The sequence below is a fragment of the Danio aesculapii genome, chromosome 4, assembly GCF_903798145.1.
Source record: "Danio aesculapii chromosome 4, fDanAes4.1, whole genome shotgun sequence".
Taxonomy (NCBI): Eukaryota; Metazoa; Chordata; class Actinopteri; order Cypriniformes; family Danionidae; genus Danio; species Danio aesculapii.
Window position 1 is genome coordinate 59,692,425 of NC_079438.1, and position 27,434 is coordinate 59,719,858.

At 37.1% G+C, this 27,434-nt stretch overlaps 2 protein-coding genes across 3 annotated transcripts in view; both read right to left on the reverse strand.

Annotated features, from left to right (window-relative positions):
• Nucleotides 1–1,227: 1,227 nt before the first annotated feature.
• LOC130223455 (transmembrane protein 181-like) lies at nt 1,228–23,731 on the reverse strand. 2 transcript variants are annotated; one of them, XM_056456292.1, is made up of 17 exons: nt 23,484–23,731; nt 20,143–20,246; nt 18,411–18,472; nt 16,255–16,342; nt 15,821–15,945; nt 15,343–15,474; nt 15,109–15,189; nt 11,883–11,982; nt 11,394–11,524; nt 10,209–10,300; nt 9,361–9,418; nt 6,770–6,872; nt 6,338–6,389; nt 5,861–5,943; nt 3,925–4,014; nt 2,328–2,394; nt 1,228–1,525 (listed from the first exon to the last, which is right to left on the reverse strand). In XM_056456292.1, exons 1-17 carry the CDS (start codon nt 23,621–23,623, stop codon nt 1,441–1,443), a joined length of 1,593 nt encoding a protein of 530 aa, XP_056312267.1. In that variant the 5' UTR covers nt 23,624–23,731; the 3' UTR covers nt 1,228–1,440. The 2 variants fall into 2 exon arrangements, with proteins under 2 accessions (XP_056312267.1, XP_056312268.1); XM_056456293.1 differs by lacking the exon at nt 23,484–23,731 and adding an exon at nt 21,523–21,632.
• Nucleotides 23,732–24,732: 1,001 nt separating this feature from the next.
• tulp4a (TUB like protein 4a) overlaps nt 24,733–27,434 on the reverse strand; it is a 29,424-nt gene continuing 26,722 nt past the window's right edge. Inside the window, exon 14 of the mRNA XM_056456294.1 lies at nt 24,733–27,364. Within this exon, the coding sequence (XP_056312269.1) occupies nt 27,248–27,364 (117 nt within the window). The 3' untranslated portion in view covers nt 24,733–27,247. The remainder of the gene's footprint in view (nt 27,365–27,434) is intronic.

The following is a 27,434-nucleotide window of genomic DNA, read 5'->3' on the forward strand; positions in this document are numbered from 1 at the left end:
ACACCCACAGTCACACACACAAAATCAAAAATACATGCACACAAACACACACACAATCACACACACACACATAAACAGTCATACAATCACAAATACACACCCACAATTACAAATACACACAACCACAAATACACAACCAGCCGCACACACAATCACAACCCACATCCACACAAATACACACACGCAATCACAAACACACACCTTTAAAAAACACATACACACACACGCACATGCACACACACACACACACACACACACACTCTCACTGCCGTGGTCTTCAGTATTCCAGCATGACAGGAGCTGGTCAATAAAGCACAGGATCGAGCGGGTTCTAAAAGCAGCTGTGTGTGTTTTATTGAGTGTTTCCTCCACAGCTGCTCCTGTAAATGATGAACGTGTGGAAAGGCACAAAAACCCAGAAATGATCAACACTAATGGAGCAGCGCTTCAACAAACACACCGCTCTGCGTCTCACACTCCAGGACGGGCTTCAACACAAACAACCCTGCAAATGAGTTCTGACCCACAAAATAATAAATACACAAGAGGAAACATGTCTACAGGCACAATAATCAAAGAAATCGCCAGAGGAATGTGAGAAAGGAGTGTAAAACTGTACAAAAGAAAGTGGAAAACAAGCAGAATTACAAAAGGAAACTCACATGAGCACAGCGGATCTCAATATTGGCAAATAAACAGCTCAAATGAGCCTGGAAATATCAGAAATATCTGCACAAAACCTCCTCAACTCTAACCTGATGGCAAAAAACATGAAGGAAACATCAAGTGAATGCTGCCAAGAGATATGAAGGTTATATTTCAGTCCAAAAGCTCAATAAAGAGAATACATCTCTGCTTATTTCAAGCATTTATATTATTATTATTATTACTCAAATATTTTTATAACATTTTATTATGTAGTAGTTTATAACTCTATAATACATTTAATTTATTACATTTAATCCTTATTGATTATATAAAATAAATGATCTGCATGATTTTTTGCATGCTTATTTTTTCATAGCGCCGTTACGTTACATTAGAGTTTCATTTCAAGCACTGGGATTAATGCAGTGAAATCTACAACTAACTAGATTTAATACTTGTATTCATTGTTATTGTACAAATAAAGGTATAATTTAGATTCCTAAATGTAATGCATGCGAATACAATGATAAATATTTTAATTTCCTGATGTAAATGTGACAGAATAAAGTCTAAATATATATATAACATCTTTCCTCTAGATATGATGTTCTTGTTTTCCCTTTGAGCTGAAATATAACCTGTAACGTGCACATTCACCTGAACAGTGTTCTGATTTTCCTCCATCAGATGTGTGGTTTACTGACAGATCCACATCAGGAGTTACATTCAACACCACAGCTTTAAAAATAGACTTCTGGCCTGTATATTTACACTCAGTTTAAGACACGGGATTCAGTCGCTGTCGCTCTCGTCCTGGTATTTGGCCGTGGCTTTGATGGCGCGTCCGTTTTGAAGAGGCATTTCCTCATAATCGCTCCTGCAGAGAAACACACACACACACACCAGCGTCAGCGTCTGAACAACACTGCGACTGCACCAAATTGGAAATAATCTGATATGTTTTGTTTTTCTGTGATATGTAGAGATGAGTTATTAGCACATCTGTGGAATTTGAATTGTTTCCAAAATGATTTCCCAACATAAGTTTACACATAATAATTTATTGATTTATTTACTCATTTTCTGATTTATTAATTTATTATTGTTTATTTATTGTAAAGAAAATAATAACTAGTTTAAAATATCCTCACCTTTTTCAGGAAGAACACTATATAACTGCAGGTCAACTGTGTTTAATTATAATAGTCTGTGCTAGAGCTGCACGATCGTGGAAAAATGAGGCATTGCCATATTTAGTTTTGCTCTGTTAATCATCATTGTGGAAATATTAAATAAAATAAAAATTGCAGACATCAACTGTGTATAATTTCATCAGATGACTTGAATAGCTCAATTTGGAAAGACTTCATTATTGAATACTGACTGGGATGATATCACAGGATAATTCATCTGCATAACATACAGTATTTATATTTATCTGGAGAGTGCTGCTGTATTCATTTAGCAATCATTTAATCATTTAGCAACTCAAATGTAAATAAACAACACTGCGTAGTCTTCATTGCTTAAGAAATTAAATGCAATTAATCTTTGTAATAAAACATCATCATTTCTTTTATAATTATAGTTTCCTCTATTAAGGTTAAACTCCAGAATGCGTTTCCCGGTCGACTTTATTCAACATTTAGGACAATTGAGTGTGATTAAACTAGACATACCCGTAAATCACTTCATCATCAGAGTCATTGAGCATGGAGAACGCAGGATTGTCCTTCAGCTGTGAATCTGGAAAAAACAAATCAATTAAAAAAAAAACACACATATGAGACCATTAAACCACTCATAAGAGTCCATTCAATGAGATTTCTGCATAACCTGAAAGATGAATAGATTCACATCAGTGATTTTAAAACATACAAACACTGTAATGTTGCACTGAATATGTAAATTAATGTCTGAAAGGGGCGGGGCTGATGATGTCATCAAAACATGAAAGCTGCTTAAACAGAAAAAAAGTTGATGCAGAATTAAACTTTTTTATTTTAATAAAAATTCTTGATAAAAAAAAAATATATATATTATAAAAAATAGAAATATATATATATATATATATATTAAAAAAAATATATATATATAAAAAAAATATATATATTTATTATAAAAAATAGAAAATATATATATATATATATATTATAAAAAATAGAAAAAAATATATATATATATATTATAAAAAATAGAAAAAAATATATATATATATTATAAAAATAAAAAAAAAATATATATATATTAAAAAATATATATATATATTATAAAAATAGAAAAAAATATATATATATATATTATAAAAATAGAAAAAATATATATATATATATTATAAAAAATAGAAAAAAAATATATTATATATTATAAAAATAGAAAATATATATATATATATATTATAAAAATAGAAAAAATATATATATATATATTATAAAAATAGAAAAAAATATATATATATATTATAAAAAATAGAAAAAAAAAATATATATATTAAAAAATATATATATATATATATATATATATATATATATTATAAAAAATATATATATATTAAAAATATATATATATTATAAAAAATATATATATATTATAAAAAAAATATATATAAAAAAATGTATATATAAAAAATAAATAAATAAAAAAAAAAATATATATATATATATATATATAAAGCAGCTGTGTGAATTAAACTCTCAGCAATGCATTAGAGTAATCAAAAATATAGAGTATTTAGAGCAGGGGTGGCCAAACTTTTTAGAATAAACGGCCAAAACCAAATATTGAGAGCTGAGGGCTGAAGACAAATATACCAAACTATATTCCAGTACATTTGCTATGGGTAATTTCCTAATTTATTAGAAAGCATTACTCTAAATCATATGAACTAATGCAGTATAACATTTAGAATGATAACCTATTGCAATAAAAACAAAATCACATCTATAACACAGTGGAGCTCAGCTAGTCCTGCAGAATCTGCCTTTGCCTTGATTTGTCCTCTATCTGTCAGGTGACCATACGTACATTTAAACTAAATCTGATTCATTTACACCATTTAATTGAATCATTTACTTTCAGTAAGCTTTAAACAAACAAACAAACAAAAGGTTCCATTAGATATGAAATGACAATCTCTAAACGCTCCCCATCATTCTCCCTCTAATCTCAGATGGCATGGTGGGTCAAATCAAAGGCTCCCATGGTCCAACTTTGACCCGCGAGCCCTAGTTTGGGCATCTCTGCTATAGAGCTCCAGTAAGGCACAGATCCACTCACCGTAAAGAGCGTTTTTGGAGGGCGAGTAAACAAACGCTAGTGTGTAGAGATAGAAGTTCAGCAGACCGTAGAAGGAGAGAAACTCAGCTGGTGGAGAACAACATTCAGGACAATAAACTACAGATGAAGACACAATACAATACATCCTGCTTTCAGTTCGGCGGGAATAATGCGAAACAAATGTGTTAAAATTATAAAAACTGTTGTTATTATTATTATTATTATTATGTCTACAGAACAAACCACTGTTATCAAACCACTTGCCTAACTAACATTAATTTGCACTTTTGTTAAATTGGAAAGAAAACTGTTGGATAAACACTATTAGATATTTTAAAACACCAGCACTTACAGCCAAATATACAAATAAGTCTCCACAATGCTGGCGTAACTGCAGATGCAATAAAGCAAACCATTATCATATACTTTGGGAATGTATGCATGTTCAAGAATATTGGAAAGAAATACAGGAGGCTCTTGAACATCTATTTGAAAAAGATATACCTCTAGAAAGTAAATTGTTATATTTTGGCTGTGTGGATCCAGATAATAAATACCTGATGCGTGCTCTCATGGCTGCCAGCAGAAAAGCAATCACACGCAAATGGCTACAGCAAGAGCGACCAACCCTTAGTAATTGGATAGACGCAACTATTGAGATCTACACAATGGAAAAAAATCCCTTTTGTCGTCAATTTAAAGAAGGATATATTCCTGAGGAAATGGAGGAAATGGGTTGAATATATTTTAGTTAGAAGACCCGACTTTGTGGCTATAAATGAATAGATGTTGTTCTGATAGATAAATATATGCTAATGTCTGTACATGTATACGGTTATACTTATTCATATTACAATGTGTGACATTCCCACGTGTATAATGAAGATGGTCAGTTGAGATTATTCTGGAAGGAATTATTATGACATGTGTTCTTACCCTGGATGTAAATAGTGCTTTACTTTCTGCTTATTTTTGATTACTATATTTATTTGATCTTTTTCTTATCATTTTTCTTTTTCTTCTTTCTTTATGCTGTTTTTCATTTTATAATCTACACAATTTGAGTACTGCTGTGTAGTAAATTCACCTGACAATAATGTACGGATTTTTTACACCACTTAAGTTCAAATACTGTGATACCAATGTACCCTGAAACGCTGTATGATTGTACTCAATTAAAAGTTCACAATAAACATAAATTATAATTTGCACTTTTGTAATAACTCATTTATTTAGTCTTCACCATGATGGCAGCACATAATACTTAAAGAGTTATTAAAACTATTATATTCAGAAATGTGTTGAAAAGGATCTCAGTAAAACACTTGGCAACAGGGTTCATACGGTCATGGAAAACCTGGAGAACTCATTGAAATTTGACATGGCATTTTCCAGACCTGGAAAAGTTTTGGAAAAATCATGGAAATTAAACAAATATCTGTAAACTTAAATATAGGTCAGTTGCCTTTACTTCCTTTCTGTCTTTGGCCAAACACATGGTCTCACATTATGAATGCTGTGTAAGCATTCATTCATTCGTTTTCCTTCGGCTTAGTCTCAATTTCAGAGGTGGCACAGCAGGAAAGAACCGCTATGTTTGAGCATTATCTAAATAAATCTTTCCTACAACAGATATCAAAAACATCTAACTAAATAGATAGTTGTGTGTTTTAGGATATGCTATAATACATTTAAACATGCATTGTTTTCTATTATTATTTACCATGTATACATAGACATCACATTAATCATTAGGTCATGAAAATTCACCTGAATGTGCTGGAAAAGTCATGGAATTTTAGTAGTAAACATGTATGAACCCTGTGGCAAATCATTAAAACTGAATTAAGATTTCACAGGAGGTCTAATAATGTTGTGTTCAATTGTATTTGATTATCTCCAGCATGCAGAGACAGTAGAGGCCGTGAAAGGATATAGTTCTGGTAGTGAGTTGAAAGTTCAGCTACAAAGTTGTCTTGCAGCGCCTTGGAGCCGAACCGCAGGTAGAGGATGAGCACACTGAGGAGACAGGAGGAGGACATGAGCACACACACCTGATCATCAACACACACACCTGTATGTGTATAAATATGTCTGTGTGTGTGTGTGTGTGTGTGTGTGTAAATATGTCTGTGTGTAAGTGTGAGGGTATAAGTCTGTGTATAAATGTGAGTTTGTGTGTAGTGAGTGTAAGTGCATGTGTATATGTGTCTGTCTGTATATATGTGTGTATGTGTGTGTGTTTGCGTGTATAAATCTGAGTGTGAGAGTTTACTTTTATGTGTGTGTGCGTATATACACATCCATGTGTGTGTGAGTAAGTCTGTGTAGAAACGTCAGTGTGTGTTAATAGTGTATATATGGTTAGTGAGTGTGTGAGCATGCATGTGCGTGCTTGTGCGTGTGTGTTCACCTGATCACCAGCACCACCAGTGTCAGCGCTGTCAGGAACTTGAGCCTCAGATCTGAGAGGTAAATAAACACACATGAAACAGCTGGTAAACGTACGTGTGTGTGTGTGTGTGTGTGTGTGTGTGTGTGTGTGTGTGCGTGTGTGTGTGCTCTGCAATAGCCAGTCTGGATGTTTGGAAAAGTCCATGTCACCTCTATCCTGAATTAGCAGATATTCCTTCATGTATTTGTTTGTTTACTTCATTGTGCAGAGCTGATCTGGGTGTGTTAATATCGACCTGTAACACACTCACTGACTATTTATCTGCACACTGCTTTGGGATTATTTGGATGTTGTGTTGCTTTAATTAGTATTAGTCATTTCTAATAAAATAATCAAATGTGTGTGTGTGTGTGTGTGTGTGTGTGTGTGTGTGCACCAGCTGTGTATTACCTGAATATGGCATATTCTTCAGCTCTGAACAGGCACGGACCACCAGAAACACCAGATACAGCACATACACACACACCACCAGCAGGAAGAAGATCTTCATGCCCTACACACACACACACACACACACACACACACACACACAAACTACTACTAGCAGGTTTTAGGGAAGATACAGTGGGTATAGAAAAGAATCACCCCCCTTCAAAATAATTACATTTTGTTGCATTGTAGCCTGAAATGAAGACAGACACAGTTTTGTTTTATCTAACTGTATTTACTTGGTGCAACTTATAACACCCAACCAAAAGATATAACACCAACATGTCTGAAAAAAATGAACATAAAAAAACGAAATCAATGGGTTGGAAAAAGAATCACCCCCTTGTTTCAGTATTTGGTTGAATAACCTTTTGCTTTAATTACAGCCTTTAATCTGTTGGGATACCTTTCTACTAACTTTGCACATTTAGACTTTGCAATATTAGCCCACTCCTCTTTGCAGAACTGTCCAAGTTCAGTTAAATTTGATGGTGTCCATTTGTGGACTGCAATCTTCAAGTCATTCCACAGATATTCAATGGGGTTTAAGTCTGGACTCTGACTTGGCCATGCCAGGACATTCACCTTTTTCTTCTTTACCACTGTGTGGTCAGTTTTGCTGTGTGCTTCGGGTCGTTGTCATGTTGGAAGGTAAACCTTCTTCCCAATGATAACTTTCTGGCAGAGGGCAGCAGATTTTCCTTAAGAATTTGTCTGTATTTTGCTCCATCCATCTTTCCTTCTATCCTGACAAGTGTTCCAGCTCCTGCTGCAGAGCAACAACCCCATAACAAGATATTTCCACCGCCATGTTTTATGGTAGGAATGGTGTTATTTGGATGGTGAGCTGTATTGGATTTCCGCCAGACATATCGTTTGGTGTTGAGGCCAAATAATTCAAATTTAGTCTCATCTGACCATATAACACTTTTTTCCATGTGGCCTCGGAATCTTCTAGGTGTGTTTTGGCAAAGCTCGGTCATGACTTTGTTGTTTTTCTTGAGAAGAGGCTTTTTTCGTGCAACCCTCCGATACAAGCCACATTTGTGGAGAATTTTTGATGTTGTCACTTGCACACAATGACCACTCTTTGACATAAATTCCTGCAACTGCTTCAGAGTTGTTGTAGGCCTCTTGGTTGCCTCTCTGGCCAGTTTTCTCCTGGCTCTTTCATCCAGTTTGGAGCAACGTCCTGATCCAGGAAGGGTCTGTGTTGTACCAAATACCAGCCACTTTTTAAAATGGACTTCACTGTGCTTCTAGGCATTGATAAAGCATTTGAATTTTTTTGTATCCATCCCTTGACTTTCCCTTTCCCTTGGCCAGGCCACTATTTTATCCCTGAGATCTTTTGACAATGCCTTGCCAGCCATAGTTGATGGTTTGCTTCAGTTGCACTACCTAAGGTTGAAATGCTACAATAAAGCTATTTTATGCTGAGCTAATCAAATTGACCACCAATGAAAGTGAAATGGCATTGTGTGTTGTTAAGAAGGTGATTAGCTACATTTGATTGAGTTAACCAGTAATTTTTAGGAGGGGGGTGATCCTTTTCACAACTGAGTGATTCTGTTTTTATGCTTGTTAATTGTTTTCAGACATGTTGGTGTTATATCTTTTACATAGATGTTATACGTTGTACTGAATAATTACACCTAGATGAAACAAAACTGTGTCTGTCTTCATTTCAGGCTACAATGCAACAAAATGTAATTATTTTGAAGGGGGGTGATTCTTTTCTATACCCACTGTAAATCATGCTTCTTCATTATGATCAGGCTAGTATCTGTAACACAAAGTGACTCTAGTTTGATTTTGATGTATTTTACTTTAAGATCATCAGAAACGTGCTGCAAATCATAATGCGAAATACACATTTCATTACACTTTTCACCACAACAGCAGCAGTTTTCATAACATCTGAAATAAACCACTACTTATAATGCACAGTGGATGTTTAACTGTAATAAAAGTAGGGCTGCAGGATATTGGCAATATAATGGCATTGCCATATTTAGTATTTCTGTGATATACATTGAGATTTGAATGTAATTTCCTGAGATGATTTAAACAACTATATGTGGGAAGAATCCCCAATTTTACATTGATCGGGAGTGTATATGCATGAAATAAAAGAACTTTACTGTTTACTATAGTCTTACAGTATCGAGACACAGCAATAAAATAGTGAAATGTAAAATAACACTGCATACAGTGGTCAACATTTAAAGTGGACCACCACAAAAATGTGAAAGAGTCCTAAAACTATTCACCATTCTTATTTTAACCAATAATCTCTTTTGATCCACTTCATTGACTACATTGTATAAATGAAAACAAGTAACCTTTGTTAAAGCTACAAATTTGATCCTTTCTTATGCCCAAATGGATTAATTTGTAATTATAATCGTAACTCAACATTGCAGATGCTGCGATGTGACTATTGCAGATTCGCACACTGTGATATCGATATATTGAGCAGCCCTAAATAAACTCTTTCTTTTTTTAATCTTTTAACTATTTTATTACTTATTTAGTATTGAGAAACTGACCTGGAAGTTCTGGATGTCCACTTTATACTGATATGTAGGATCCTGCAGCTCGTTCACTCTGAACAAAACAAAATCAAATCAAATACGTCACAGAAACACACACACACACACACACACACCTCTTACAAAGAGTGCAGTATATCTTTATTTACTGCCATGATTTCTGAATGATCACTGTAGTTAGGCCTGTCACAATAATCAATATATGGATTATCACACAACACATGGACATGAGCTCAATCATTTCTGGTGATGCAATATATATCGTCCATACATAAAAACAATTCTCGCAGCATTTCAGCTCATTGCGCAACATGCATTGTGATGATATTATTTTGTCATCCTGGCATTATATAATAATGTGTGGCATAAAGCGGTCCTAAAATGACAATAATCTCATTTATCTCAATATATTTTAGTGTGATATTTCATACAACAATAAATGAATATTGTGGCAGGTCTAACTGTAGACTGAAATAATGATACTGAATATACAGCTTTAAATCACTGTATTTATTCACATTTTACCTACAGTCAACAAAAACACTGACTTTACATTGCCAGTTAATGACATTTTACAACTTTTACTGTATTTTTAATTAATTTAAAATGTAATTAAATCACTATATTAACTTAAATTGTACCTACAGTCAATAAGAAACAGTTATTTCACACTGCAATAACATTTGACAGTTTTGACTCTATTTTAATGCAGAATGAGATCTCTTTGTGAGCAGAATGAGCTTTACTGTAAAACATTAAGGACTCCTACTGATCTTAAACACATGATAAAATAACAGCAAAATACTGAAACCTTTACAAGCAAGATCATACTGAGAAAGTCTTACGTCTGCCAGATTCCCAGTGTTACAGCTGATAACCACAGCAGGCCCACCATCAGCAGCTTGGGCAGGTAAAAGGTCAGAAACCGCCTCTCGCCCTGCGGAGATCAAGACAAACATACTGTCACAGTTCTAGATTTGATATTTTTACAGATTTACTAAGTCATTTGTTTTTATATGTATGTTTTAAAGGTTTAGAAGTGACACTGAGTGATTGAATAAGATATTGCAGTCCAAATTCAAAACACTGGAGAGTTTTGTGTTTGTGCGTCTGTGTGTTTGGATGGAGGACGACTGTGTTATTTTGCACACTCATGCTTTCATTTCTCTGTTTTTATGTCTGTCTGTTTTTCTGAATCAGTGCACACACACACACACACACACACACACACACACACACACGCACACGCACACGCACACGCACACACACGCACACGCACACGCACACTGATACTTTTATTAATCAGGAATGCATAATCAAATGTGACAGTAAATATGTTTATGTTGTTGTAAAAATTAAACTATATTAATTTTTAATAATTACAATAAACAAAACATTTCATTTTCATAATTTAAAATGCAAAATTAATAAAATACTTAGAAAAACACATGACACAAATGTAGGTTGCCAGATTGACGACACCAACAGGAGCGAGCATGCCTGACGATCTACCTTTACACTGTACGCTGCTCAGCTCATGTTTACCTTTATTATATTTACATTATTTGCTAATTAAAAACCACCTCATGTGTATTTCTATAACTCTGAATCTGCAGAATCTTCTGAGGTCACATTTTCAGCTGCGTCCACATACACAGAGCCTTCATGACTGAAATTAAATACACTGTTTTCCACCATCTGGCAACCCAGGGTGCTAGAATAGTGTTTTAAGTAGTAGTGTAAGAGGTTGTTCTTGTTGTTGTTGTTGTTGTGGAGGTGGATGTATCCCCTATTTTAACATCCCAAAGTTGACAGGTATGCACTAGCATTGTTTTTCAGATAAACAAATATATCCACTTAGCATGTTTCTTAAATGCCTGCAAACATTTGATGGTATCTTTATGATTTAGAAGAGCCAAAAATGTACATACAGCACCTTTAATGTAAACACATTCCAGATAATTTTGCCGTACACATTAATAACATTGGTCAATTAGTCAAGTGTGATAGGATAGAGACTGAATCTGCACCTGAACTCTGATACCGTGGTAAACACACAGCCAGAACAGCAGCAGAGCACACAGAAACACAGCCTGGAAAAATGCATCCAGAGTTCCCGGAAACCAGCTGTTGACCAGGAACGACAGCGGGAAGAACGGGTCTGCGGCACACACAACATCACAACAGTATTATTCACAGTATGGCCATTTGCATACACTGATCTCTCATTATTCCACCATGCCAAGGTATACCCAGATTTCCATTATAGGACACTTTATAATGGAAAATTCTGCCTTTAAAAAGACATTTGAGGAAACTTCATGCAATTAAAAATGTCTATCCATGTTTAAACACAGGGATTTGAGCTTGACTAGGGTTAATCGCGTTGCTTTTTAATGTGATATACGTGATGTTGAATGTATTTGTGTTGCTCATTTCTTACATGACCCATGTAATTATGTGGTGAAACCAAAGATAAATGTCCACTTGTGGATAATAGTCAAATAAAAGCTTCTGACCGTTGTAGAGCAGCAGCAGCGGCAGGAGGATGGACATCCACTTCTGCTCGATTCCCCAATCCCTCATGGAGAACTTCCTCAGAGAGTGTGCAAACATACACTGCACGTACACACACACACACACACAATAGTCATGTTACCATACATCTATTTTTATGCACATCTCCGTCAGTCTGTCATCACAGTGCTTCAGTATTATTCTTCTATTATTATTCCCTCCAGAACTGTCTTGAGCATCTGTCTGTGCTCCCATCTCACGCCTCCGCAGTCACCGTGTTCATTGTGTTTGGCCTTGGTCTTCTGAGGCACAGCTCATTTATTAGAGAACAAACACCACAGTGGAGAATCCCAACAGTGCAGCAAACTCCACTTCTCTCAGCTATATTACTGACCGCGCAGAAGGAGCTGAGGTGGTGATGCGCTTCTGTTTCTCATTAGATAATGTGAAGTCTGATTACATTAATTATATGGAGACACGTCCGAGGCTCAGACACACTCTCCCTATTCAAAACTAGATTAAAGACCTATCTGTTGAGTAAAGCATACACTCAGTCCATCACTTAGCGGGTTCCCACACAGGTTCTGCATCTTGTTGATATACACTGTGAACATCAGCTCCGCTAATTATTCTCTTTATTCTCCATTTCCACCTGGGGATACTCTTCCCGAGGCCCTCAGACTATGCAGTCACTGATTCAATCCAAGACCAACGACGAGATGATCCCAAGGTTTCCATATCCTGGACCAGGCCGTATCCTGAGCAGCTACTGTGGTGGTCATGGAGGAGTGGAGAACATGAGACTGATTCCTGTGACGCTCCAGAGACAGACGAGTCTTCGCTGAGGCCAGCTTCCAGCCTCCGCCACTGAGACTGCAGCTCTGCACAAGACGTTTGGCCAGTGGAGAAATTAAAATGGTCGTGCCCAACTGAGCCTGGTTTCTCTCAAGGTTTTTATTTTTCACTTCCGCCATTAGTGAAGTGTTTTTCCCTCTCCGCTGTCACCACTGGCTTGCATGGTTCAGGATCTGTAGAGCTGCACATCGTTGGATTTGCTCTTCAGTGTTTGGACTCTCAGTAGTGATTATTAAACCACACTGAACTGAGCTAAACTGAACTGAACTTAAACACTACAAACTGAATTACACTGTTCCTATTTACTGTGACCTTTTATGTGAAGCTGCTTTGACACAATCTACATTGTAAAAGCGCTATACAAATAAAGGTGAATTGAACTGAATTGAACAAAAAAAAAAAAAAAAAAAAAAAAAAATAAAATAAAATCACTAATGTATTCTGATATTCCAATGCGTAAAAGCACAACTCTTAATAATGAAGCCAAGAGAATGGGAACTTTGGCTGACCTCACTGCTCAGTAGGCTTATAGGTAATATGGTATACCGCGGGATCTAAAAACAGCAATGGTGTCAGTTTCAATACTGTTTCTGTCATAAAAAACAATGCACTTAAATAGGAGGCAAGTATTAAATATTAAATATTATTAATTTAATGCCTAAAAATGCGTGAGCGTGATTGTCATCACAGGACAGTGTGGAGGAAAGAGAGAAAGGTGAGGTAAGATGGCGAGTTGTGCACCAAGTGACCTGGTCTCGTAAAAGAACACAACCTCTGCAGTTTGGCAGTATTTCGGGTTTCAACAGAAAGAGAAGGGAGACGTGGTAAATACCAACTAGAGGTCTGCATTCCTGCTGCTCATGCAGATCTCTATTACGAACAAGACAAACAGGTGACCTGAGGTCGTATATACAGTATTCAGTTTCTGAATGGTTTAGGCATAAGCCAACAGTTTGGTGACGCTGTCTGCGCCTTACATCATCATTTTTTTATTATGGACGGTAATATTGAATACCGAGGTGAAATAGGGAGGAGGTTTGACGGTATCATAATTTGGATACCGCCCAAGCCTACTGCTCAGCTTCCACACATGACTCTCAGTGCATGAATCTGTAGGCACGCCATGCATGCTGATGATTAAACTGCTTAAATGGTGATTAATGTTTTGTAATATACTCTGAGGACTATGTATCTGTTTGCCCGAGGGATTAACTCATTGTTCAATTGATAAGCATGCTCTTGAACGTAGGATTTAATTAGGTTATATGCCCGTTTCTATGAATGACCTATGCTCTGTTTCTGAACACGAACCTAGTAGTGGAGCTTTATCTATGCATGACAAGTATAAAAAGCTGAAATATACAGACCAGCTTTGCGCTTTCTGACCTATCTATATTGATCTAAACTGAGGTTGGTTGCCCTTTATTCTCAGCGGAGGATAAAGTAAGGGTTCTGTTATTTGTATTTTGTTTATTTTACTTTTTCACTGTATTTTATTTTATTAAAAGTGTATTTTATTACTTATCTTCACTGGAGTGGACATTGAGTGTGTGTTTTTTATTCATTGCCATGTCAGCAACCAAGGCTATTTTCATGGCAAGAACATTTAAATAATAAATAAACAATTAAGAACAACAAACAAATGAATACACAAGTTCAATAAGATGTTTAGTCTAAACATTTTCCTGGTGTCACTTTGCTAAAATGTCCTTCGAGTTCATTTCTGGAAGCATTTAAAGCAGGACAGTCCAGTTAAATGTGTTTTACAGTGAGGGGAGTTGTGCAGCACAAACATTGAGTGGGGTCTTCATCTTTAATTAAAAAGGCGTGAGTTAATCTTGTATGTCCAATACGACGTCTGGTAAAAATCACTGGATCAAATCTTAAAATGCCTTACTTTTTTTTTTTTGGAGCTTTCAGGTTGGATTTCAGGTAATTTATTATTTTCCAATGCATCCCACTCCTCTTGCCACTTATTTAAAATGTAAACGTTGATAAAAGCTCTCCTCTGATGGAGGAATTTGGAGTGGACATTGACTTCATTTTCCAGAAACCCATCAAGTTACCCTGTGTGGTAAAGTATGAATCTGATTTATTTCTTGAGCAAAACATTATAAAGATGATCCTTTAACTAAACTCTAGCTAAGAAATAAAGCCAAGAGAGGATCCTAGTTTATCTTAGTTTAATTAGGGTGATTAAATAAAGGGGATCCAGCAGAATGGAAATGCTGCTTTATTCACTAATGATTTATGAGATATTACTGTTAATGTGCAGAAATCTTTGGATGGAAACAGTCAATGTGATGCACTCATGATGACGCACTGGTGAAGAGTGAGTGTGTGTGTGTGTGTGTGTGATGTGGAGTTACCCACAGTAACTATGAAGGTCATCACCACAAACACAAAGCGGAACCAGATCTCCACCTGAGAGAAGGTGGCGTTGTACATCTTAAACTGCTCCAAAACACACACACAGAGAGAGAGAGACAAACGGATGATTATTCATCACAATAATAAACGGGTGATAATAGAGACTGTTCAGTAAAACAGAGCTGGAGTGTGTGCTGTTCTTCTGCATGTATGTTTCGGCTCATGCATTCGACTCACCACAAAAGTGACATTCTTGATGTTGTCCTTGAGGTCGTCCTGCAGATTCCTGAAGCTGACGTTGATCTTGTACTGAGTGTAGTTCAGATAACCCAGATGCAGGACGATGATCTCATCACACGCCTGCTGATGCTGCGCGGACACACACACACACACAATTTATGAAGACCTGAAAGAATACACACACATGCTCACAAACACACTCATGCACACACCACGCTCATGAACATCTGAAATAACACAAGCATGCACACCCAAACACACACACACACACACACACTCATAAGACCTGAAAGAACACACATGCATATGCACACACAATCACTCTCCCACACACTCACTCACAAACACGCACACACTCATGAAGACCTTAAAGAACATATACATGCAACACACACACACACACACACACAAAGATTTAAAAACACACACACACATTAATAAGGCCCTGAATGAAAGCGCACACACACACACTCACAGCGGCGCAGCGCAGGCTTCTATTCTTGTTGTGCACGTTGTCACTGATGCGCATCACACTGGCGTCCTGCATCACACCCTGCAGCTCCACATTCATCCCGAACTCCCGCCAGCTGAAATCTACAACTGAATACACACACACACACACACGCACACACACATTAAACAAAGACGAGAGGAACAAAGATTTCAGAGAAAAGATGATAATAATGCAAACTCTGAATACTGAGGGAAACAATAATCATCAGCAAACTCTAGAAGTCTGCGCAAGACATAACCCGGTCAGAAACCATGACTGTAAGTTGTCATAATTAATATTTGTAATATCTGCATGCCCTATTGTTGCATATATCAGATTAAAGCTGGATGATGATACAGTTAGATGTGTGGAGGATATAAAGCAGCAGTTAGCTGTGTGTTTAGAGTGATCCTCACTGTTGTTCTGAAGCTGAATGATGCACGTGAGCCACAGCTGCTGGTTATAGTTGGACAGCGGCTGAGATCTGAGGTCAAACGGACCAATCTGAAGACAGAACACACACAAACATATCAGACTTACACCAGCAGTTCAAGATCGCCAGTCACTGACAGTATTGCAGAAGGCGTCCCACTTTTATTTAGCTGTGTGTAAATGACTCTACATGCTAAGAGTGTGGCGGTTCAGTTAACAAACACACTGCTGATGACAGAATGCCTTAGATATAATAGTGTACAACTACATTAATCGAAAACTATGCATGTTTTTTAATAGTGTGGAGCCGGGTGTAGTCGTAGATGAGGAGAGATGGCAAGTTCAAGCCTCAGATTTTAAATATCTGGGTATTTGTATTGACAGACGTCTTACTGTTAGATTGCACATTAAGGATTGCTATATGTACAGTTCAAGTCAGAATTATTCGCCTTCCTGTGATTTCTTTTCCCTAAATATTTACCAAATGATGTTTAACAGAGCAAGAAATTTTCCACAGTATTTCCTCTAATATTGTTTCTTCTGGCAGGGTACCCCCGGGATCCTCCAAATGAAATTCAAGGCTTTTTAAGACCTTTTTAATACCATTTCAGATGAAATTCAATGACAATTTCGTACCCATTCCAACAGAAGTATGAGGGAAAAATGTAAAACCTGTATAAACGTACAAGTGACTTCATATTAATTTATTTTGTGTTGTCACTTGTCACTTTATGTACACTGGAAGCTTCTGTAGCCAAAACATATTCCTTGTGTGTGTGAAGCACATTTGGCAATAAAACTGATTCTGATTCTGATTCTGGAACTGAATAAAACATTCTATTTAACTTGTCAGTTATATTCAATACATAGGCAACAGCGTATTCGATTTTTAATAAACAAATACATTTGAACTTGGTGTTGAACACTATAGCCTTCACAGCTCTGCTGCCTTCGGTGCAATTTTTTCACCCAGACTCTCAAGTCCTGAAAGCTTCTGCTTGTGGCTTTTTCTCAACGCGTTTGGCGTAGAGTTGATGTTGAGCCACAATAAGATAGGATGTTCCTTGGCTGTGGTGGCAAAGCTTCTAATGTAGAAATTAAAGGTGTGAACCTACACTGGTCTCAATCGGTTCAATTCGATATCTCGGTGCATACACAGTTTATATTTGGGGGGGGGCTGTATAAACACACACACCTGTAACAAGCGACACACAGCATTACGAGAGAGAGAGAGAGAGAGAGAGAGAGAGAGAGAGAGAGAGAGAGAGAGAGAGAGATTCATTACTTTCATTCGCTCAATCGCAGTGAAATAGGAGTTTCTGCTGTACATGTCAGTGAAACACTGTCCAGAAAACACATGCAGTGAAATTGAGCACAGTTTCTGCGTTTTTAAGTAGTTTGAGCATTGTAAATCCTCATGCTCGCCTCCCTCGCCATAGTAAGCTACAGCGAAGCACTTTCTGCTATGACGTGTAGCGCGAGATGCACTCAACGTTACGCTGCATGAATTTTTTAATTAGCCTACATTAGTAACAGTTCATATTGTTATGGTGTGATCTGTAATCCTAGGAAAGGCAAAAATAAATGAATAAAATAAGACCTTTGTGACGAAATCCAAGACTTTGTATACTAAATTCAAGGCTATGATTTAAGATGATCAAATTTAAGACTTTTTCAATGCTTTTAAGACCCCGGGGGTAGTCTGTCTGGAGAAAGTCTTATTTGTTTTATTTCGGCTAGAATAAAAGCAGTTATTAATGGTTTTAAAGGCATTTTAAGGTCAATATTATTAGCTCCTTCAGCAATATTAGTTTTGGATTGTCTCCAGAATAAACCACTGTTATACAATGACTAGTTAAGCCTTTAAATGTCACTTTAAGATGAAAACTAGTATCTTAAAGGATATCTAGTCTAATATTATGTACTGTCATCATGTCGAAGAGAAAAGAAATCAGTTATTAGAGAGGAGTTATTAAATCTATTATGATTAGAAAATCCTCTTTCCATTATACAGAAATTGGGGACAAAATATCCAGGGGTGCTAATAATTCTGACTTCAATTATATGTATGTAAAGTACTATATGTTGTAATATCTAAGAGTGTATTTGAGACTGCTGCTGACTCTGCAGAGGATCTCACCTTGGAGCCGTTGACGCTGACGCTCAGCCCGTTATAGTAATTCTCACTTATGATCTTTGGTCCTGCGGGAGAGACGTTTATCAGTGAACAAGAACAAACTCAGCTGCACGTCTCACATAATAAAGGAGAGATTTGTCTGTTTCAGCCCTCCATGACCAGAATCAGCCTCCGTGTCTCCTGTTTTCCCCCATAATGCACTCTTTCACCTCAGTGGTGTAGAGTTACTGAAATACTGCTGGACACACAACTGAAGGCACTCAATGAGGTATACTCTAGGGCTGTGCATATATATGTGGACAAAATAAAAGAAGTCTATGGATTACATTATGCTCTATTGTTTATTTGGTGGTGTCTCAAAATACACTGTTTACGATAACACTTTTCCACAGGTTACAGAAGCCAGAAACTCAGCTTTTATTGCACTGTTACTCATGATCAACAGTAAAAATGACAATTGTCCCTCTTCCTAACAGGGAAAACCAGCAACAATCAAGAATCAGGGCTCGAAATGAACCCTTTTGCTTGGTAGCACTGGTGCTCCTAACTTTAAAAATGTAGGCGCACCAGCCGAAATGTAGACACACCCATCAAAAATGATGTGAAAATTAAATAAAGACTAAATAGAAAGATTAAACAGAACATCTCGTGATTAAAATGTGTGGCAAACGCTGTTACCTGAAAGTCATAGCGGACTTTAACTCACTGGAAGTCTTTAATCCACTCTTAGAAAAGTGTAAACGGTGGATTAACATTCACCACATGATCACGAATCAAATGTGCCATTATTTGGTTTCCAAGACATAATCTGTCAGCGCTATTTTCATTCTCTCGTATCCAGACCTTTACATTTTCCGATGTAGCTCCGTCATCTGAAGGCAGAAGGCATTGACTGAGTGATTGACAGCTGATATTAACCAATCCACTCGCGTTCAGTTCTAGAGCAGTGGGCCAATCAGAAGAGCTTGAAGGCGGGGCAAGCATTGTTTACTGCAGCAAGTTGACATGTCCACTGTTTTACACTATTCCTGATCACTGCGTTTGCCTTTTTTAGGTGCAAAGACGTGTTCTGCGTGAATGTCTCCTAAATCTGTGCACGCGGTGAACATTTTGCTGTGAAAACCTGTCGCACGGCAACAATTTTATGCACCCGCACAAATGCTCCCAAATATATTTTGAGGTCGCATAGATAAAATTTCGGGCGTATATGACACCAAAATGGTCACAATTTCGAGCCCTGAAGAATGCATGATTATATGCTGTCATGGCTTTGGGATCAATAAATGTGATTATAATGGAAGTCAATGAGGCAAAAACAGCCACCAATATAACCAAAGGGGAGTCGATCTGCCCAGAGTGTATTGTTGAGGTTTTTGTTCATTTTCAAAGCGTTTTCCCAAATCATGCATCAAAATAAGATTTGTCAGCAAAAATCATTCCAGTTGCTGAAACACAGAGAAGGTCGTGGCCAAATTAAGACTCAAAATCACTCCAGAGTGGATGAAAATAACTCCCACCGGTAAGAAATGATTATCCGATAGTTTTCTTCAGCTTGATGAAGCAACTGTAATAATTGTGTTTGGTCCCCTAATGTTGAGAGGCGCTCTTATAAATGAGCTTGGAAATCTCTACACAAATTAAAACCCTGGGTGTGATTCTGGACTCTGAATTGTGATCTATTATGGAGCATCCAGACTATTGTAGGGAAACGGAATCAGGGAAGTGTAGATCTCACCTGACACACCGATGAGTGTGGAGACGCCGAAGCAGAAGAAGAAAACCACAAACACCAGCACAAAGTGTCTCTTGGAGAGCGTGTAGAGACGCATCGGGGCCAACCTGTGCACGCACACACATGCACACACACACACACACAATCAGTGGCTGCTTTTTATTCAGCATACTTCTGAATACAACAGAATAAATTCATAAAGGTTTTTTTGGTGTGTGTGTGTGTGTGTGTGTGTGTGTGTGTGTCAATAAACTGTCCCTTTAAATACAACACATTCCCTTAACACAGTGATTCATAACAATAAATAGACACCAATAACAATAATATTAAATAAACCAAATCTTTTTACAATTGATCATTCAGACAGGACCAGATAAAGACTGTGTTTACATTACAACATTATAAAAGTGACAGATATTTACTATATTGTCATGTCACACACATTTACTGTGACTCAAACCACTGCGCTGTGATCATCTACACACGTTATTATTGCAGTGTTTGTATGTTTTCTGATAGAACTTATTTTAGCTACAACATCACAACATGGTGGTTCAGTGGTTAGCACTGTGGCCTCACAGCAACAAGATCGCTGTTTCGAGTCTCAGCTGGGTAAGTTGGAGTTTCTGTGTGGAGTTTGCATGTTCTCCCCGTGTTGGCGTGGGTTTCCCCCACAGTCCAAACACATGCGCTATAATAGGGGAATTGATTAACTAAATTGGCCGTAGTGTATGAGTGTGTATGGGTGTTTCCCAGTACAGGGTTGCAGCTGGAAGGGTATCCGCCATGTAAAACATAAGCTGGATAAGTTAGTGGTTCATTCCGCTGTGGTGACCCCTGATTAATAAAGGAACTAAGCCGAAGGAAAATGAACGACAAACATTGATCAAAATATGACACTGACGTCACGTGCGCAGTGTTGAAAGTTAATTAGCATAACCGACAAGCACTATTATAAAAATATACACAACTTCAATGGAAATAATGATGGCGCTGCACATAATTGAGGCTACATTCTAAACTAAGCAATGGTTTAATTAGAAACAAGGAGAGTTTCTTTAAGTTTTGCAATCAAAGATATGAAAGCGTGCGCGCACACACACACCGACACACACACGAAACAAGATCACGCCCACATTATCCACCCACCGGACACAACAGCAAACACGAGACATACAGTGTGTCCCAAACACCAAAAACAAGCTCCAAACACACTCGTTTATTTATTTATCGCAGTAAACACGGTGTAAAGCGGTGTAAAATCACTTCCCGCTCACTCAAACAGCTGTACGTTTACAAACAGAGGCCACAACACCCACCCCGAGCACATACGCGTGTGTTTGTGCGCGTGTTTTACGATTTAATTGTCATTCACACACTTACCGCTCCATCGCGTTCATTTTATTCCACCGGCGACGGAAATAAATCAGAGAATAATGCTCGCTGGCGGCGCATATCCGCACACATCAGCCCAATGACGTCACTCCTGTCAAACCACGTGACCTCCGCCGCAGTGCGCATGTGTTAAATGCGTTGTATATTAATTAACAAACAGATATAGATAATATTCTGCTGACTTTTGGAAGCAGGTTTTAGGATTGATTTTTGATTTAATTAAATAATGAGCTTGAATGTATGATTCTTTTTTTAATCTTAAAATAATGCTTTTAAAATAGAGACATTTTCCTGGGAAGTTTCACACACATAAAGCATACATATCTATTACTCCCTCCTTTAATTTTTGCTTTAATGATAAAAACTATTATTTTATACTTCTTTGACCTCAGTTACAAGAACTAAAAAAGCTAGAAAACATGTCTAATAATTAACAAAATCTGTACAATTTAATATATCAATTACAATGGTTGACTGTTTAAAAAAATAATAGATATAGATGTGTTACTTTAATGTAGCTCGTGTTTCAACTGTGTAAGTTATTGTAACTGTGATGTGCTACATCATAAATAAAACACTTCTATAGACCAAATAAACATTAAAACTGCAACTATCCGTTTTAGAAATGATAATTTTATGTTTCTGACTCAACGCTTCTGAGTTTTTATTAGTATTTTTTTAATCATTGTTAAAGATAATTTGCCTATTTATTATTGTATCTATATGCTTATATAGACTGTTTTTGAGCTTAATAATAAAATTAATTCATTCTCTTTTCGGCTTAGTCCCTTTATTCATCAGCGTCTGCCACAGCGGAATGAACCGCCAACTCATCCAGCACATGTTTTTACGCAGCAGATGCCCTTCCAGCTGCAAACTATCTCTGGGAAACATCCATATGCTACGGACAATTTAGCCTACCCAATTCCCCTATAGCGCATGTGTTTGGACTGTTGGGGAAACCGGAGCACCCGGAGGAAACCCACGCCAACACAGGGAGAACCTGCAAACTCCACACAGAAATGCCAACTGACCCAGCCGGGACTCTAACCAGCGGCCTTCTTGCTGTGTGGCGAACGTGCTACCCACTGCGCCACCGTGCAGCCCCTTAATAATAAAATAAATAAAAAACAAGGACTGTATCTGTAATCTGTTTAACAAGTAATATTTTTTAATAAGTCTGACTCACTGATCTATAATAGAGAACTGGTCTGACTTCTTAACCTGTGTATTGACTCACGCTTAAATACACCTCTTTACTGTAGCTGTAATGCCTTACATTATAAATAAAACAATGCTATAGGATAATAAACACTAAATACTCTAACTATCCATTTTAGAAATAATATTTTTATTCTTTACATCTCTTTATTGTAGCTGTAATGTGCATAAATAAAACAATGTTATAGCCTAATAAACACCAAATACTTGAACTTTCTGGTCTAGAAATAATATTTTTATGCTTTACACCTCTTTACTGTTGCTGTAAAGTGCTTTTTCGTAAATAAAACAATAATAAACACCAAATTCTCCAGCTATCAGTTTTAGACATAATATTTTTATGCATTTGACTTCATATCCACGGTGTTTTGACTTTTAAACTCACCCGCACGCCATTTTAAGTCGTCATTGTTTGTTTGCGCGTGAAAACCAATATACAATCTGATAATATAGTGAATAAAAGCATTATTATTTGTTATGTATGTTAAATAAATATGTACATGTACACAATATCGCTCCTGTACGCTGTCAGCTGCTCTTTTAGGTCAATGCAGACAGTCACCATCCATTTAATATTTAACCGGTGAAACGTTACTGACTCACATTCAAATTCACGCGCGCGCCATTTTGACTCGTCATCGTTTGTTTGTTTGTTTGCGCATGTAACAAACAAACACACAGTCTGATGATTTAGTGAATAAAAGCATTAATATGTGTAATGTTTGCACCTGTAGAATCGCTCGTTCCTGTACGGCGTCAGCTCCTCCTTCAGCTCATTGCAGGCTTCAGTGATGCTCCTGCAGAAGCGCTTCATTTCCCCGACCAGCGGGTTCTCCAGGCTGCAGAACTCGGCCTCCACCCGCTCCATCTCCGCTGGAGGAAAATAAATGGCGTTTCACGGTTGTTTCTGGCGACTCTTTTGACTGGAAATGCAGGCGAAGCGCTTCAATTGTGCAGGTTCGAGGATCTGCTGAGCGCACGAGCACACGGGGGCGCGCAGGGGGGGGGGGGGGTGGGGGGGGGGGCTGTCACGTGACCACGGACGTTCAGGACCACGGACAGGGTAAAGCGTAGAAGAGATACAGCTGTGGATACTCGCATCAATCATACAGCATCATTGTGATTCTGTACAACTATAATTAATATTTTGCGGATATTCTACATTTTTTTACACTACTGTAAGGGGTTGGGTAGGCGTTATTAAAATACAATTGAATATGTATTTAATAAATAATATACATAATACTCGGTATAATTACTATCTTTACATTACTGTGATGGTTAGGTTTAGGTTTTGGGTAGGGGTAGACGTTAATAAATTACAACTAATGGGTAATTTAACAAATAATATAAATAATTATAACTAACTTCTGATCGCAGCTGTATCCCTTCTAACAACAATATGGAATTCGCAGATTGTTTTAGCCAATCGTCAAGTATATTTACTTGCGTAAATCTATGTAAATATATGTATTCAGTTTTATATTAATTTCACTAATATGACTGAATAATACGTAAATCTTTTTAGTATTCATGTACAATTAAGTTAAAGTCATGTTTTCTATAATTTATTGAAGATATTTTATAGGAGAGACTTGCTTTATGAACCAAACAAGTGGATCTAATTGGATTGTTTTTAGTTTTACTCTAACAAAAATATAAATAGAGACATAAAAAAGCATAAATCCATAGATATTTTATGAAATTCTGTGCGGAAACAGCAAATAATGTCAGCAGATTCTGTCTGGGCCTGCAAATGACCCACAATACTGTAGTTTTCTACAACTATAGAGTATATTATACTACAATCAACAACTACTTAGTATACTATGTAGTTAACACTACAGTATGCTCAAAGATTCGTAAATAATATGTACAGTATAATACACTTTACTATACTGTTCAAAAACATACAACGTCAGTGGATCTGCTTCATACTGCAAAAGAAAGGTCAACACAATAACAGAGAAGAGATCATTCAGCCTTTACACTTTATTGGGCTACACACCGACAAAAGGACACAATTCAGCTTTTGAGGAACAACAAAACTGTTCATTACAGTACAATGCAAACCCTAGTGCATAGGCTTCAAGTTAGTCACGCCTGACCCCGAACCCCAGAGTCTGTTTACAAAAGAAGAGTCAAAAAAGGGGGAATTAGCAAAGCGTGAGATTCCCCTAAATATACAGTATAGAGCAAAGAAACAGGTAAAGACACTTCAGAAAAGGTAACTAAATCAATGTGTAACTTTCCTGCCAAGCAGTCACCTCAAAACCAAACGGCATCATGGGTGTTTCAATTCAGACAGAATGGACACAAGTTTGAAATGCTAAAACGTGTTGCAATCATAACAAACAATGGCGTGCGTCTCCAAAACCTTTCCATGCTCACCTCTAAACAAACACTTATGGTATTCTTTAAAGTCTTCTCCAAGCATGCCATACAAACGTTCACTTACCAAATGATTCCTTCATCCCTAAAAGCACCACTTTGACCTATTCCTACAAACACCGAGCACATTTTTTTGGATTTCATGTTCAATAATTGGACAAGAAAAACCAATCAGCACGCTGTAGACACACGTGTGTGTGTGAATGGATTGTGTAACGTGAACAATCTCAATCCTTTCAGTGATAAAAGACTCATCGGTTTGTTGTATTAATACCCAAACCGAACTGTACAAAAACACACGTGACGAACCCATTCAAGGTCACTTGACTACACACCGTCACCACGATCACCAACACACACCTTCAAAACGGCAGAAAATACACCAAAACCCACCGCCTGCGCATCCGTCATCCACGTTATATACAACAACACCAAGCTGAAGAATCATTTGTACATAAATAACAGATTAAATGCCATGTTAAATCTCGCGTATCAGGAAATCCGACGGTAAAGAAAGCATTAGTCTTGACATTATTGCACAACAAACAAGACATAAATAAATAAATAACCAACTACTTTTGTTTTCAATTCACCATCAGGGTAGAGTCCAGAAATCCTGGTGAAGGAACAAAAATATTCACCATGTTTAACCCCCAAAAAACAAAGCTTCTTTGTGTTTGGGTCACTCTTTACAAAAGACGTAAGACACACACACACACATGCACGATGTAATGGTTCCCGAAACAAACACTGTCAAACTGTTCGAAAACATTGAAATGCACTGACCTTTAAATTCACTTTCAGAAGTGGGACTCGTCTATTCATGCTGCATCGCTTGCTTGTCAGTCGAATCAATAAAAACAAAGTGTCGCTATGTTCATAGAGGATCAGTAATCCTCCACATGTGAAATGATAAAGGCAGAATTATTAGTCCTGCTGTGAAATTTTAATTCCTAAGTGTTTCTTTTCCCCCAACACATTTGTAAGCATTAATTTATGTTGTTAAAAGCTTAACCAGGTTAATTAGCTTAACCAGGCAAGTTTACAGTACTTGGAAATTAAAATTCCACCGGAGGACGATTAATTTAGTCTTCAACTACATTTATCAATCATTGCTGTTCCTCACAAACCTACTGCTGAATTTCTATGTGAACTACAACGCTTCATCTAACACTGATATTCTTAGCACTGATAACAAAGGTGTCGCACAAATACATTGCTTTCCAAAAATAAAAAGGTATGAAATGACATTGTTGAAACACGGTAGAAAAATATCTCCTGTTTGCTCATGTTGAGGTGGACTAAATGTGGCTTGAGAGCCATTACACAGAATCACTTCACAGAAGCGTCAGCAGGGGGCAGTCACTTCATTTTAGGAGGAGTGGGATGTGAGCTCTGATTGGCTAATCTTACCGTCTGATCGCTCAGAAGGACAGAGATGCACAATTAGAAAGGATGTACAAGACGATAAAAATAACGTATTTGTCAAATATAAAATGACACATGTGGGGGGAGTACAACAAAAAAAAGAGCAGATGAACAATAGTGAACAGCAAAGAAATGAACAAACATGAATTCCTGGAATCAGGATTGATTATTCACTAAAAACATCTAGAGTGCTAATGAATACAGCATCAATGGTTTCACCGTTGAGCTTATTCGGTTTTCTGTCTACCAAAGCAAGTCCTTCCTTACAGAAATACCTAGAGCGCATCAGCTACAGACTGGATATTCAGTCGTACTATTTCTTATTAAAATACACTTTATGACTGCAAGCCGAGAAGCATCTAATTAGATGCTAGCAATTGAACTCCAAGGGTAAAGTCCCTGGAAGTGAGTTTAGATATGACCTCCTCGAAGTGTGACAAACATTAGTATCCTATGCAAAAAAAAGAAAAATGAATTAGTAATGACAGTATGTTGTACAGCAATAGATTTCAGTGCCCAGTAGTACCTCTAACACTTGGAAAATGTGGCAACAACTTCCCAGATGTAGTTTTCAAGTATTAGTACTGCATCTTTAACTGGGAAAATACTAAAAAATAACAAAAGAGCAAAGAAAGAAATGGTTTAATTGGCTAAAATGTTCCTGCCCAGTCGATCACTTGAGGCGCTGGGTGACATTAGCAAGTGCTACAGCAAAAGCTTGCACAGCTGAGAAGGGGTACTGAAAGTCCAGGATGTATGCGTTCCCATCGATCCTTCCAAACTGCATCACCTAGACAGAATAAAGCAGGTTAGAAGCGAACACCTGAATAAAGGTGACCAACTCATACAGAATCTAAAGG

What these genes read in the sequence shown, in the direction of transcription:
- LOC130223455 (XM_056456292.1), bottom strand. Translation starts at nt 23,623, where the DNA reads ATGGAGCGGGTGGAGGCCGAGTTCTGCAGCCTGGAGAACCCGCTGGTC. An exon ending in GAAGAATATGCCATATTCAG is followed by an intron (nt 6,390 to 6,769) that starts GTAATACACAGC and finishes TTTACCTCTCAG; the next exon opens with ATCTGAGGCTCAAGTTCCTG. An exon ending in CTGGTGGTGCTGGTGATCAG is followed by an intron (nt 5,944 to 6,337) that starts GTGAACACACAC and finishes CTGTCTCCTCAG; the next exon opens with TGTGCTCATCCTCTACCTGC.